Source organism: Onychomys torridus, chromosome 4 (assembly GCF_903995425.1).
Source record: "Onychomys torridus chromosome 4, mOncTor1.1, whole genome shotgun sequence".
NCBI classification, from domain to species: domain Eukaryota; kingdom Metazoa; phylum Chordata; class Mammalia; order Rodentia; family Cricetidae; genus Onychomys; species Onychomys torridus.
This window is the reverse complement of record NC_050446.1, coordinates 6,198,577-6,212,388: the sequence shown is the minus strand read 5'-3', so window position 1 is coordinate 6,212,388 and position 13,812 is coordinate 6,198,577. Positions and strand designations below refer to the sequence as shown.

The following is a 13,812-nucleotide window of genomic DNA, read 5'->3' as shown; positions in this document are numbered from 1 at the left end:
CATTCCAGGTTGTCCTCTGATCTCCACATGAGTACAGTGGTATGCATGGGCCTGCAAACACACATGAACACACACACACAAATACACACATCATACACACACACTCCAGGTGCTTGTTGGTGTCTCAGCATTTTTCTGAGCTGATATCTAGAGGGAAAAGTACAGGGAACAGAAAGAGCAAAGCCCTGTCAGGTGGTGTTGACACACGTTTTTAATCCCAGCACTCAGGAGGCAGAGGCAGGCAGATCTCTGAGTTCGAGGCTAGCCTGGTCTACAGAGCAAGTTCTAGGACAGCCAGAGCTGTTACAAAGAGGAACCCTGTCTCAAAATTGGAAAAGAAGAAGGAAGGAAGGAAGGAAGGAAGGAAGGAAGGAAGGAAGGAAGGAAGGAAGAAAAAAGAAAGAAAGAAAGAAAGGAAGGAAGGAAGGAAGAAGAAAGAAAGAAGGAGAGAGAAGGAAAAGAAAGAAAGCAAAGCCCCTGAGGAGTTGGTGCTGGTTGGGGACTTGCTGACTGTCCTTGGCTGGAGCAGCCCGTGGAGTGAGTGTGCCTGGGCATGGCAGGAAGGAGCCCATCCCCAGGAGCTTGTTAGGAACCTTGACTCCCAGGCCAATGGAGCCGGGCCCATGCTGCCCGAAGGTGGGGCAAGGGAAGCTGTGCTCCAGCTTTTAACGGGGCCCCCAGGAGTTGGTGTGTGTGAGCAGTCATGTTGGGCACCGGAGTGAGGAGTGCTGTGGCTGACAAGGGGGGTTGACGGATCGAAGCCCCTTGGCCTGAGGCTCTGCCTTGGGCAACCTCCCTGGCTGCTGATCCCTAGGGCAAGCATCCCATCCTCGAGGCTGTATTCCGGCCCTAGAGCCTAAGAGGAAGTGGACAGGAAGCAGGAGGAAGCACCGGGTTAATCCCAGTGTGTCCCTGACAATTTGTTCCCAGCAGTGGGAGGATTTCCGGGCCTGAATGGCCGGAAACGTTGGGATGGGACACCTCACCCGGGAAGAGTGGACAGAGTGGACAGGGGAGGGTCTCCCTACTCCACCCTGCTGACAGTGTCACTGGCCAGGGAGCACCTGAAAGGCCCTGGAAGCCTGTGCCATTGCGGACTGCAGCTTAAAAGACAGAGGCCAGAGAGGGCTTTCTTGGAGGAAAGTCTCATTGACTGAATTCAGAGTGTCAGAATGGGGGCAGCTGTGGGGAGGCCCTGGCCTCAGGAGCTGGGGGTCATTCCTTCCTTCCTTCCTTCCTTCCTTCCTTCCTTCCTTCCTTCCTTCCTTTTTTTTTTTTTCAGCTCATCTTCTGTTTTGAATCTTAAGCTCAGTGTTCAGTCTAAGAGAATGATGGAGCGTGATGGCTGCTGGCAGGGGCTGCCTACTGTTTGTGGTCTCCATTAAGCTGTGGCCACACTGGGGACTAGGGTTCACTGGCGAATGACAGTGCACACCCTCACGAGGGTCTTTGTTAATTTTCATTTGAGAAATAAATTTGAAATGGCTGTTGCAGGTGGGGGTCTGTGAGACTAGAGGACCGGAGGCTGGCGGAAGCAGAGAGTGAGGACAAGGGGCTATTGTAGGTAGGGTGTCCCGGGAAGGCTTCTCTGAGGAGGCGCCTTTAAACTGACTCCTGAAGAAAGAAGGGAGGAGAGAGCCTTGTGAAAATCTGGGAAAAGAGAGTTCCAAGCAGTTTATCCTGAGTAAGCGCAAAGGCCCTGCGGCAGGAACAAGCTGGCAAGACCAGTGCAGGGGCAGGGTGGTTGAGGGGACACTGTAGAGTGTTGGTGAGGTGGGCTGTGGGGCACCACCAGCACACAGAGGCATCGAGGTCGGGGCCTCTGGGCCAGTCATGCCTATTTTCTGTCATTGCAACAGCATCCCTTCCCGAGGAGTTCTGATTCGGATGAGAAGCTGCACTGCTGTGGGGGAGTGTATGCTTTATTCTTTAGCAGATGGGGCTGAGGACACGGCTCAGCTGTAGAGTGCTTGCCTAGAGTGTGCAAGGCCGGGCTCTCCTCCCAGCACTGGAAGAGGGAACGAATTTTAGACAGGTCTGCAGTTGTGCACTCACAATTTCAGCTCTACAGAGTCTGAGGCAGGGGGATTGCTTGAGTCTAGTCAGACCAGACTGAGCAGCAGAGTGAGACTTGGTGGGTGAAGGGAACTGCTAGAGATTGGGGCATCTGCTTTGGCTGTAGCTTAGTTGCCGTCTGGTATCAGAACTGAAGCTGACAGTATGGGTGAGTGGACACAAACCAGCAAGAAAGCCCATGGTGGGGATGGGGTGGGGTGGGGGTGGGGGCTGGCTACAGGGAGAGACTTGGTCATGCTCTGCTCTGAAGGGAGGGTGTGGCCTGTGGCATGGATCAAGGCTTGTTGAATGGGGGATAGCTTGCTGGTAGGCCAAGGGTAGAAAGTGGACCTAAGGGCCGGGCAGTGGAGGCGTACACCTTTAATCCCAGCACTCAGGAAGCAGAGACATATGGATCTCTGTGAGTTCGAGGACAGCCTGGTCTACAGAGCGAGTTCCAGGAAAGGCACCAAAACTACACAGAGAAACCCTGTCTGGAAAAAAACAAAAAACAAAACAAAAAAACAAAACAGAAAGTGGACCTGAGGCTTTGGCCTCACAACAAGAAGGAGGGAGCTGGTACCCGGAGAAGGGGAGAGGGGAGGAGGAGCAGCTGCTGGGAGGCGGCAAACTGGAGATGCCCCAGATGTGGGGGGTCTGAAGGGAGGACACTGGTGGGAAATGGGGCTGCATCGAGGAAGGGTTGAGTTCTTCAGTCCTCGACTGGGCTGAGTGTGGTGATGTGCCTCTAGAATCCCAGAATTCAGGTGGAGGCAGGAGGGTCAGAAGTTCAAAGTCAGTTTCACCTGCCTAGTACATTTGAGTCCAGTCTTGGCTATGTGAGACCCTGTCTCAAAAACAAATGCAACACACACACACACACACACACTCACACACACACACACACACACACACACACACACACACACGGCCCTGGCTGGGGAGACTGACTCACAAAGGGGAAGGCTGTTCAGCATCCTGGAAAAATAGCCACCACCATCCTCTGGCCTCTGTAGGCTTCGTCCTGCTGCCTGAAGGCAGAGAGAATAGGTGTGTACAGGCTCTAACCAGCAGTGGCTAGCTAATACACTGGCAGTGTGGACCAAAGGGTCAGAGGAGAGGGGCTGAGCCTCAGTCAGGAATAGGGATCGGGTTGGGGAGGCAGGGAGAGGAAGCATCATGAGCTGGGTGAACACTTAGCCTCAGTCCTCCAGACAACTCCATTAGGCAGTGGCTATCTTTGTTCCTGATCTATGGAGAGGAAACCTAGGATCAGAGAGGTGAAGGAACCTCCTGGGTTAGCACAGCTGGCAGGGGTGGACCAGCCACACAGGGCCATCCTCCTGCCCTAGGGATAACATTCTGGACTCCCAAGGCCAGGGCTAGGCAGGTAGACACTCAGGAGATCTGAGAAGCACTGAGAACACTCACCTCTTTGCCTTCTTCCAGGGCCGCTGGAGAACCGGAGGCTGCTGGGGACTATGTGAAGGTAGGCTGGGGGTGGCCCTGGTGTGATAGAGTGCCTGGTGCCTGGAAGGAGAAGGTCAGAGGGTGGGCAGCCTCCGGGGACAGGGATCATTCTGGACAGCTATTTCCCATGCTTCCCGTCACTCTGCTGGCCCCAAACCCACTGCTGGACAGTATCCCAATGGTGTCCCCATGCAGTGTCTACCACAGTGAGATCCCACCCAGTCTCAGGGCATCTACTGAGTCCTGGTGCTGGGAGGGGGCAGCAGGAGGGGTGACTCAGCTCTTCAGCATAGACGGGGCACAATTCGCAGACATCAAGAGCCTAATTTGGTGACTGGGACTATGGCTCAGTTGATAGAGTGCTTGCCCAGTCTGCAGAAGGCCTTGGGGGGTCAATCCCCAGCACCACATACATGGAATGGTCCTGCATGCCTGTAATCAAGGCCAACCTTAGCTACATAATAAGTTTTGAGGCCAGCCTGGGTAAAACAAACAAGCAAAATGCCTAACTTGTTCTAGGCACTGGGAGTGTTTACAATGTAGTTTATGTGCATGTGTGGGTGGAGAGAGAGAGAGAGAGAGAGAGAGAGAGAGAGAGAGAGAGAGAGAGAGAACTTACAGTTGTTCCTGTCCACTGTGGGGCTTGTTGATTAGGTTATTCTGGCAGGCCCATGAGTCCCCAGGATCTTTCTGTGTTCACTCCCAATGCTGAGGTTACAAACCAGCCCCATCACACCTATTTTTTGTTGTTGTTTTGTTTTTGTTTTTGCTTAAATATGGCTGCTGGAGACTGAACTCATATCCCATGCTTGTGTGCCAAACACTTTACAGAGTGAGCCAGCCACACAATAGAGGGTGGCAGCGGTTGCTGAGCACAATGGTGTGTGATTGTCCTCTACAACTTGGGAGGTTGAGGTAGGAGGACTGCAGGTAGTTCCAGGCCATGTGGACTATAGCGTAAGACCCAGGAAAACATCGGTTTTGAAATAACCATAACAATAACGAAGGCTAAGAAACATTTTGAAAGCTGATTCTCTGCAAAAGCATGCTGGCTGCTGAGTTCTGGCAGAGGCTGGGTTTGCTCTTTTGTAAACTTAAAAAATATTTATTGTTTGTTTATTTGTTTATTTATTTATTTATTTAGTATGGAGTCAGAGGAGAAATTGTGGGAGCCAGTTCTCTCCTTCCACATGGGTTCTGGGGATGGAACTCAGGGGCCACCTTGGCAGCAGGGGCCTTGACCCACTGAGCCATCCTGACTCTTTGTTGTTGTTTTTGGGTTTTCCATTTGTGGGCTAGAAACAAACGACTTTCTCACACTCACAGGGATTCTGTGGGGCAGAGCCGGTACTGCCCCAAGCTTGATGCCTTTCCACAGTCAGCAGCCCCTCCTGAGCCAGGCCTTGCATGAACAGCAAATACTGCATCGGGAAGGAAACATGCCAGACCTGGGCTCTCAGACAAGGCAGGAACCAGAGAAGAGTTACTCAGGGTTTGGGCACATTTTATAATCCACCAGACCTATGGTTTATTTATTTATTTATTTAATTTATTATTTTATCTATTTATTTAGTTTTCGAGTCAGGTTTTTTTTTTTTTTTTTAATCTGTAGCTCTGGCTAGCCTGGAACTTTCTTTGTAGACCAGGCTGGCCTCAAACTCACAGAGCTCTGCCTGCCTCTGCTTCCTGAGTGCTGGAATTAAAGGCGTGCCCGGCCGATTTATTTATTTTCAGACAGTCCTATAATGTAGCTCTGGAATTCACTATATAGAACAAGTTGATCTCAAACACCAGCTTCTACCTCTCCAGTGCTGGGATTAAAGATATGTGCCAACAGCTTGTGTGTGTGTGTGTGTGTGTGTGTGTGTGTGTGTGTGTGTACATGACAGGGTCTCATGTAGCCGAAGGTAGCCTCAATCTTTACTATGTCGCCAAAGATGACCTGGGACTTCTTACCCTCCCACCTTGACTTCCAGAATACTAGTATTCCAGCCATTCACCACCATGCTTGGTTTATGTGGTGCTGAGCATCAAACCCAAGGCTTCCTGCAGGCAGGGCCCGCACCTACTCACAAAGCTATATATATATATTCCCAGTCTAGATTTTGATCTCAAGTTTGGCAGTGACTTGCTTCTCTGGGACTTAGCAATTGCTCATGTGAAACAGGGGACTTTGGGGGCTCGATGAGACTGCGCCCACAAGGGAATGCTTGAGTCTGGACCAGAACAGGCTGACCTGGCCCCAAATTTCAGGGACATCAAGTCACTGAGCTGCTGTAACACAGGGAGGGGTTATATGGGGGCAGAGCCGGAGTGGGACTTGAATGCTACAGATCAGCTATGTCTGGCAAGGCAGTGAGGCTTTATGAAGTTTGGGGACTCTTTTGTCTCTTTCTGGAATTAAAATGTAGATCTCAGGGTTGAGGATGGAGCTGGGGTACAACCTACCTTGTTTGAGACCCTGGGCTCCATCTCCATTACAAAGAGAAAAAGACTTAAAAAACCCTACCAGGAGCACCACCTGCTTGCTGGAACTGCTGGGCAGTACTCAAAGCAAGCTTAGCTTTGTTTTTAAAGTTTCTGCTGGTGAGGGCTGAAATCAGTAGTTTCCAAACTCCATTTTCTGCCCTGAAGTGTTCAACATTGAAGAGTATCTAAAACTCCACAATCCCCAAACAATGACAGGAATCCTGGATTCTCAGGACTTCAAATACCAAGCCCAGGGAGCTGGACAGATGGCTCAGCAGTTAGGAGCACTGCCTGTTCTTCCAGAGGTCCTGAGTTCAATTCCCAGTAACCACATGGTGGCTCACAACCATCTATAGTGGGATGTGATGCTCTCTTCTGGCATAATGGTGTACATACAGATACATAATAAATAAATCTTTCCAAAAAAAATATACCAAGCCTATAAAGTTTCAAGCTCCATGCTTGGAGCTCCAGGTAAATAGGAAATAGTTATTTCCTATGAACTCACCTGCTTAAGGTCCAGATGGGTTTGGATGCCATATCTAGTTTTTGGGGTTATTATTATTATTATTATTATTATTACTACTACTACTACTACTGCTACTATTAGAATAGGTCTCATGTAGCCCAGACTGACCTTGAGTTTAACATGTAGCCAAAGATGATCTTGAACTTGTGATATTCCTGCTTCCACCTTCTGAGTGTTGAGATTACAGGTGTGTGCCACCACACCCAGTTGGTGTAGTGCTGGCGATTTGCATGATGGGCAAGCAAGTGTTCTATCAGCTGAAACACATCCAGTGTGCTGGCATTGAACTCAGTGCCTAACCCTTGCTAGGCATGTACTCTAGGCGAGCTCTTACCCCCAAACCCAGGTTTTGTGATACCTAGCTAAGAAATAGGACGTCTTTACCAGATAATTATCTTCACCAGGCAACTTTTTTTGATTGAGCCTGGTGACACTCACAAAGTTCTGCACTGGCCTTCACCTTGTATTCCAGACATCTCCACAGAAGCCAGTCCAGGTTTAAAGAGAAGGGCCCCAGGGTGGGAAGCCTAGGGGTTAGAGAGGCAGGTGAGCTGCGCTTGGCACTCAGCCTCCAGATTGTAGCGCTGCCAGAGTCAGCTGGTCTAAGCCTGCTATATTCTCAACCAGAGATGAGAAACCCGAAGCCACAAAGGATTGGTTTAAACATGGGGATTTTTGTAGCTTTAGATCGAATTAAATTCAGAGTCCCTGCTGGGTCTGGGTCTGCAAGACCCGGAGGGGTGCGAGAGTGGCAAAAAGCAGGAACCTCATTGCCCATCTCGGGGTCCCCACTCCACCCTGCTGCCCTGGGTAGCATCCCTCTTGGCAGGTCCTGGGGAACCCGCATAGGGGAATGGGGTGGTGTTGGAGGGAGGAACAATGGTGCCCTCCCCTCCCTCTCCTCGCTCCCCTCCCTACCCAGCTGGCTGGAGGGTGGGGTCTCTCTGCCCCGCCTCCCCGCTCCTCCCCCGACCAGGCGATGAGGTAATCGCGCCGCTGAGAGGCACGCGCAGCCGGTGCCCAGCCCGGTCGGTCCCCGAGCCCCTGCCCCTTCGGCCTCCACCCCCGGCACGCTGGGTCTCCCGGCCGCACCATGACGGAGCGCTGCAGCCTGTGGAGTGCGCTGTCCGCAGCAGCCTGCTGCTTCTACCGGGGCTCACTGGTGCAGGTGCAGGTGAGGGGGCGGCACGGGGACCCGGGTCACTGCGCCCGGCCGCTATGATGGGGACTGCAGTCCGAGAGCATCCCCGCAGGGTTGTGCGGGTCCGGCCATGGGCAAAGGGAGGGGGCGGGGTCGCTCCAAGCTCACCTTGGGGTACCCAGGGCGCTCCGTGGGGCACGGGTCCAGGGGGATCATTCCTTCGTCTCTGGACTGCAGGAGATGTGGGAGCAAGTTGGAGCTGGGACTCAGGCTGGGAGGTGGGCTTCTTCCAGTACACTATGGGGTCCCTGCCTGCTGACCCGGGCCACCTGAGTCCCCATTGTACCAGGGACACACAGCTGGGGTCTAGAAGCTGAGTTAGGGGCAGTATGCTACAGGGCACGCGGCGGAGACCACGGTGTCACCACCCTCCTGCCATCTGGGTGGGTTCAGGGTGTAGGGGGTGCAGGTCTCCCAGTCCAGCTGGCCCAGCAGTGCAGGGGCACGCATCGGCGGTGCGAGGGTTAAATGGAAGGGGGTGGAGGGGAGGACCCGGACCCCGCCTCTCTGCGGAGCATCCTCTGGGGTAGCTGTGCCAGGGGTTGGGATACCTAAGGGAGCTGGGGAGTAGTGCTGGGCACTGGCTGATGGAAAGAGGCTGAGACCCTGACAGAGGTTCTCTACACTCCTGCCTCTCGGGCTTCCAGGGAGACGCGGGGCGCCTCACCTCTGAGCTCCCCCAACCTCATACACACACTTGCTCTGAGCCCGCCTGAATGACGGCCCCGCCGGCAGCGGAGCGCAGCATCCCCGCACGGGCCAATCAGGCGTGCGCAGGCCGGGGAGGCGGTGAGATCATCTCTGGCCAATCGCAGTGCTCCGAGCTCAGGGATGCTGCATTTGCACCTACACCCCCCACCCCCCAACTCTTGGGAGCTGAGGACCCTGAGGCCCAGGGTGAGGAGGAGGTCACAGGGGTCCTAGGGCTTCCTACCACCAGGTATTTGGGAGGTTGGTCCCTTCAACCTCAACTCTGACTTTTGATTAGGGCTGAAAATGAGGTGCCAGTCTCCAGAACCCTTTTATAGATGAAGCCACTCAGGCCCAGCCAGGGGAAGTGACTTGCCCAAGGTCACAAAGTGTTGTGTCCATGTTCCTTGGGACAGTCTGCCCCTACTTTGGCCCAGAATTGGGAGGGGAGTTCCAGTGTGTGCTCTGTTAAGAGCAGAGAGGTGTGTGTGTGTGTGTGTGTGTGTGTGTGTGTGTGTAAGACTGGGTACAGGATCCATTTCCCTGTGCCTCTCACCTTCCTTTCCCAGAATCTTGTTTGGTTTAAAGGGATGGGGTGGGAGGAGGCCTAGGCTGGTGGGAGCACCTCAGAATAAAAGGGAGGAGGCTAATGATGCTAAGGAATAGGAGGACCTCTTGGAGAAGTGTGGGAGTCTGAGAAGGCCCAAATCTCCGCTTTGCCAAGGCCTCTCTTCATTGCTAGGGCATTGATTTCTGCTGTGCTGTGGGCAGAGGCCTGGCAGCAAGTCCAGCCCAGTTCCCACCTCTCCTCTGTGTGGCCAGATAGATGACTCCCTCTGTCTCCAGAACTCAGGAGGCATCTCAGAGCCTACGCTACCACAGGCCCACTGCCACATGCTCCTGTTTCTGCTCTAGCTGCCTTCCAAAGAACGAGCCAGCCTCCTCTCAGGATTCCCACTGGTACCCACCCTGTCTGGCCCTCCGCCTTCTTCACTTACACTCAACCACTGGCCACTTGACACCCCGTCCTCGCTGCATCAGTGACTGAGGCGCTCAGGCACTCTCTACAGGCAGGGGAGTGAACCTGAGGCCACACTGCACTGTTCTAAGGCTTCTGGGTGATTTCCCAGCTCCCCAGGCAGGGCCACAGATCTGTCCAACTTGCCCCACCAACATAGACCCAAATCTGCCTACAGCCCCCCCCCCATCTTTGCGTCAGCCTTTCCCTGCACATCTGCCTTCTACCAGTCTCTGGGCACTGCATCTCTGAAGATGTAGACACCTGGAATTGAGTGTGGGGTCTGCATGGCTCCTCTAGGGCAGTGGACTATCTTGGTCACCTTGGGCTCCAGCCCCAGCATAGTACCCAAGTTGAGGCTGGTCCATGTTGAGTGACTGAAGTTCTAACTATTACTGGAACTGGAATCGTGGTTGTTGGAAAACAGTGGAAATAAGGATAAAGTCTGTGTGGCGTGTGGGTCTTAGGTCTGGAAATGTCTGAGGAGTAGCTTGCCAGACACTAGAAGTAGCCAGGAGAGACTTCATATCCTAGCCTTGCCTGTCTATACACTTCTGACCAGTTCTAGAATATGTCTTCTGGAGCAGCTATCTTTAGGGACTGGTAAAGACGCCCCACGGGGCTGCACTTTCCAATCTGGCAAGGGGGAGGGGCCTGGAGGATTGTAATGGGCAGTGAGGATATCTGCGAGGGTCCCTGCCCGTGTTATGGCTGCCTTTAATCCTTCTACCCCATCACGCACATTCCCAAATGTAGCCCCGTCTGTTCAGCCCATTGGTCCAGGCACTTGCTGCCTCTCAGACAGACTCTTCAAGATGGCCCTGCTGTCTCTAGAGGGGTTTTGTACTGGTCTCCTTCAGGAAGTCCCTAGTCTAGTCCCTCACCTCTCACAGACTTAGAGAGCAAGGGCTCTTTGGCGCTGTCCAGCACCCTGGTGCTGATGGCAGCCGCCTCCTTGGGCCCCTTTGGCTCACCTCTTAGCTTGGGGACTTACTGGAGAACAGGGCCTGACTTGTGTGTTGTTGCATCCAGCCCTTGCATAGGTGCTTCTGGTAGAATAAATTGAGGTTTGCTCTAGCTGGGATAGGGAGCCACGGGTGAAGAGCCACAGCAAGTGTTTTAGCCTTCTCAACAGGCCCAGGATTAAAGAAGGCCTGGGGCGGGACGAGTTGGGAGGAAATGAGAAGCAGCTGTGCAGTGGATGTCAATCTCACTGTCCCATGCAGTTCTCCAAGGAGAAGTACATTCTCGACTCCTCACCAGAGAAACTGCATAAGGAGCTGGAAGAAGAGCTGAAACTCAACAGCACAGACCTCCGCAGCCATGCCTGGTACCATGGACGCATCCCTCGTGAGGTGAGCAGGCCCCAGGCAGGGATCTCAGCCCTGGACCCTTCCACCCACACCCTTGCCAACCTCAGCCCGGGCTCCAGTCACCAGAGAGGCTCTGGCATGTTCATCACATCAGCCCTGGAGGCCCTGGTGTCCTCATCTGTACAATGGAGAGCATATCCCCTTCAAAGACACAGTGAGACTCTCTCTCAAAAGGGAGGGACTATTGGGAAGGTGAAATGAATGAATGCGGGTAAGGTAAGATGTCCAGCACCAGTGAATATGAGCACAAGGAATGTTGTTCTTACTGTATTTGGTTATTCCAGGCTTATAGGTCAGCCTCATGTGAGTTTGGTTAGAGAACAACCTTTTGGTTTTTCGAGACAGGTTTCTCTGTGTAGCCCTGGCTGTCCTGGAACTCACTTTGTAGACCAGGCTGGCCTTGAACTCAAGAGATTCACCTGCCTCTGCCTCTAGAGTACTGGTAATCCAGTCATGCACCACCACTGCCTGGCTGAGAACATCCATTTTGGGGCCACTCAGTTTTGGCCATGTTGAGTAGCTGGGCTTATGGGACTTTGTAAATCACAGACCTGGACTAATGGGTCATCTGGCCCTGTGCTCTAGCACAGGGGATCAAGTTTGTGGAGATGGATAAATAAGGTGGCAGCTTCATTGGAGACTGGGGGCTCTGAATGTGTGCAGAGCATCAAGTCTTTCACAGAAGTGTAAGGACAGAGTGCTGTGCAGAAATGCAGGTGGTTACCAGGTGCAGCCCTTGGGAGACACGCAGGTTCATCAGCTGTATTCTAGGCAGAGAGGGCATCTCAAGGAAGCAGACATACCCAGAGCTGGGGTGTGTCCTGGGGTCTGGAGTGGGTAGAGGAGAGTGTCTGGAACTTACTTTGCTTGGCAAGAACCCCAAGAATGGCTGGGTCTGAGATCTAGGTCTCTAATCACAGTGATTCCAATGTTTCCAGTCCTTTTGCCCCGTGTGCATGCCAAGCGCCACCTCCTGTCATCTCTGAGCCTCTGTGCCCCTGACCCATGGCCTCAGCTGAGGTGCCACCTCTGCATCTGGTTCTAAGCTTCAGATGTCTGATGTCTACTACTAACTGCTCTGGATGCTGTCTTGGTGTCCCCAGTTCAGTCACCATGTCTGCTGACGCTGGTCCTGGTATTCTGGTAAACTTAGTCCCTCTATACCTTCCTTAGGTCTCTGAGACCCTGGTACAGCGCAACGGTGACTTCCTCATCCGTGACTCACTCACCAGCCTCGGGGACTATGTGCTCACATGTCGCTGGCACAATCAGGCCTTACACTTCAAGATTAACAAGGTGGTGGTGAAGGCGGGTGAGAGCTACACCCACATCCAGTACCTGTTTGAGCAGGAGAGCTTCGACCATGTGCCTGCCCTTGTGCGCTACCATGTGGGCAGCCGTAAGGCCGTGTCCGAACAGAGTGGGGCCATCATCTACTGCCCTGTCAACCGCACCTTCCCACTTCGCTACCTCGAGGCCAGCTATGGCTTGAGCCAGGCCAGCAGCAAGGCCGCCAGCCCTGTCAGCCCCTCAGGCTCCAAGGGCAGCCACATGAAGAGACGAAGCATTACCATGACCGACGGGCTCACCACTGACAAGGTCACCCGCAGCGATGGCTGCCCCAACAGGTCAGTCAGGTCCTCCTCACTCTCCTGGTTTGTTAAATGGGGTGTCAATAGTGAGAAAGAAGGGAGAGGCCCAGATTCCCCGAGCTATGTGAGGCTCTGTGCAGGGGAGTGGGAGGCTGGAACACAGGTTTGCACTAGCTGAGGGCACCAGTGAGAGGCTGTCTACGCAGACAATGGGGTCTATGGTCTGATTTACAGGGACCATGAGGGTAAGCTGGGTTCTGGCCTGCATGTCTCCTCCTGTCATTCCTCTAGGGACAGGAGAGACAGAGGAGCTGAGAAGTCACAGCTCAGCCAGGTGTCCTCAAGCTGTCTCAGCATTGCTGAGCCTAGAAGAGAATTTTGGGTAGGGATAGGGAGGGAAAGCAGGGTAACGGAGGAGAAGGCACCTAAAACAGTGAGCAGGTAGAAGACTTCCACTTCAGAGTCTGTGGGAGTCGGGGCCCGCTGGGGGCGTCTTGGGGAGTTGGGACCTGCTATGGGTGAGCTGCAGTCAAGGCCAGCTGGGGCCAGCTGGGGTCGTCTCTTCACCTTAGCTCTTCCTTCTCCAGCTTTTGCATTTGTCCACTGAGAGACTGCACTTAACAATCACTTTTTCTACTTGAGAAGTTCAGGGGGTGGGGAGTAGGGTCCTACGGTGGGTCAAGTCCCCTGATTTCTGACCTCTGGGCTCATGGAATCCCTGCCTACAGCACCTCACTACCCCATCCTCGGGACTCCATCAGAAACTGTGCCCTCAGCATGGATCAGATCCCAGATCTGCACTCACCCCTGTCTCCTATCTCCGAGAGCCCCAGCTCCCCTACCTACAGCACTGGTAAGCTAGCAGGGGGTGGGCTGAAGCGCTATTGTCCTTGGTGGGGAATGTCTGTTACCTGTGTTTCTGCCTCTGTGCTGGGAACAGTGCCCTCAGGAAGGTGCTAGAAAATCCTGTGGCAGAATTGCTGGTGTTGATTCATAAGCAGCGTCCACAGCTTGTTCATGCAGCAACCATTGACAGTGTTCCCGTGGCTGCCAGGCAATGGGCACAAAATGAGTTCTCGGTGTGAGTGCTAAGATGGAGAAAGACTGTTGGAGGTGCAGCCTGGCCTGGGCACTCGTGCCACAGTGCTTGGCCCAGCAGGCAGAGTTCCCCCTGCAGCTGCCTTAGCGAGGACCCTGGTAACAAGTGCATCCCTAGGTCCCAATGTTAGCTTAGATCAGGCTAACCCAGGCTAATGTGCTCTGCTGTTCGTTTGTTTATTGTTTGAGACAGGGTTTCTCTGTGTAGCCCTGGCTGTCCTGGAACTCACTCTGTAGCCCAGGCTGGCCTCAAACTCACAGAGATCCGCCTGCCTCTGCCTCCCGAGTGCTGGGATTAAAGGTGTCTAACAAACCTA

At 53.4% G+C, this 13,812-nt stretch overlaps 1 protein-coding gene across 6 annotated transcripts in view; it reads left to right on the top strand.

Annotated features, from left to right (window-relative positions):
- Sh2d3c (SH2 domain containing 3C) overlaps nt 1-13,812 on the top strand; it is a 40,767-nt gene that overhangs the window by 18,660 nt on the left and 8,295 nt on the right. For 4 of the 6 annotated variants that reach the window (XM_036183759.1, XM_036183758.1, XM_036183757.1 and 1 more), the window contains 4 exons: nt 3,505-3,544; nt 10,659-10,787; nt 11,979-12,433; nt 13,126-13,250. In XM_036183759.1, the coding sequence (XP_036039652.1) occupies nt 3,505-3,544; nt 10,659-10,787; nt 11,979-12,433; nt 13,126-13,250 (749 nt within the window). Of the gene's footprint in view, nt 1-3,504; nt 3,545-7,484; nt 7,698-8,587; nt 8,665-10,658; nt 10,788-11,978; nt 12,434-13,125; nt 13,251-13,812 lie in introns of those variants that run through there. The other 2 variants (XM_036183761.1, XM_036183762.1) reach the window with 2 other exon arrangements.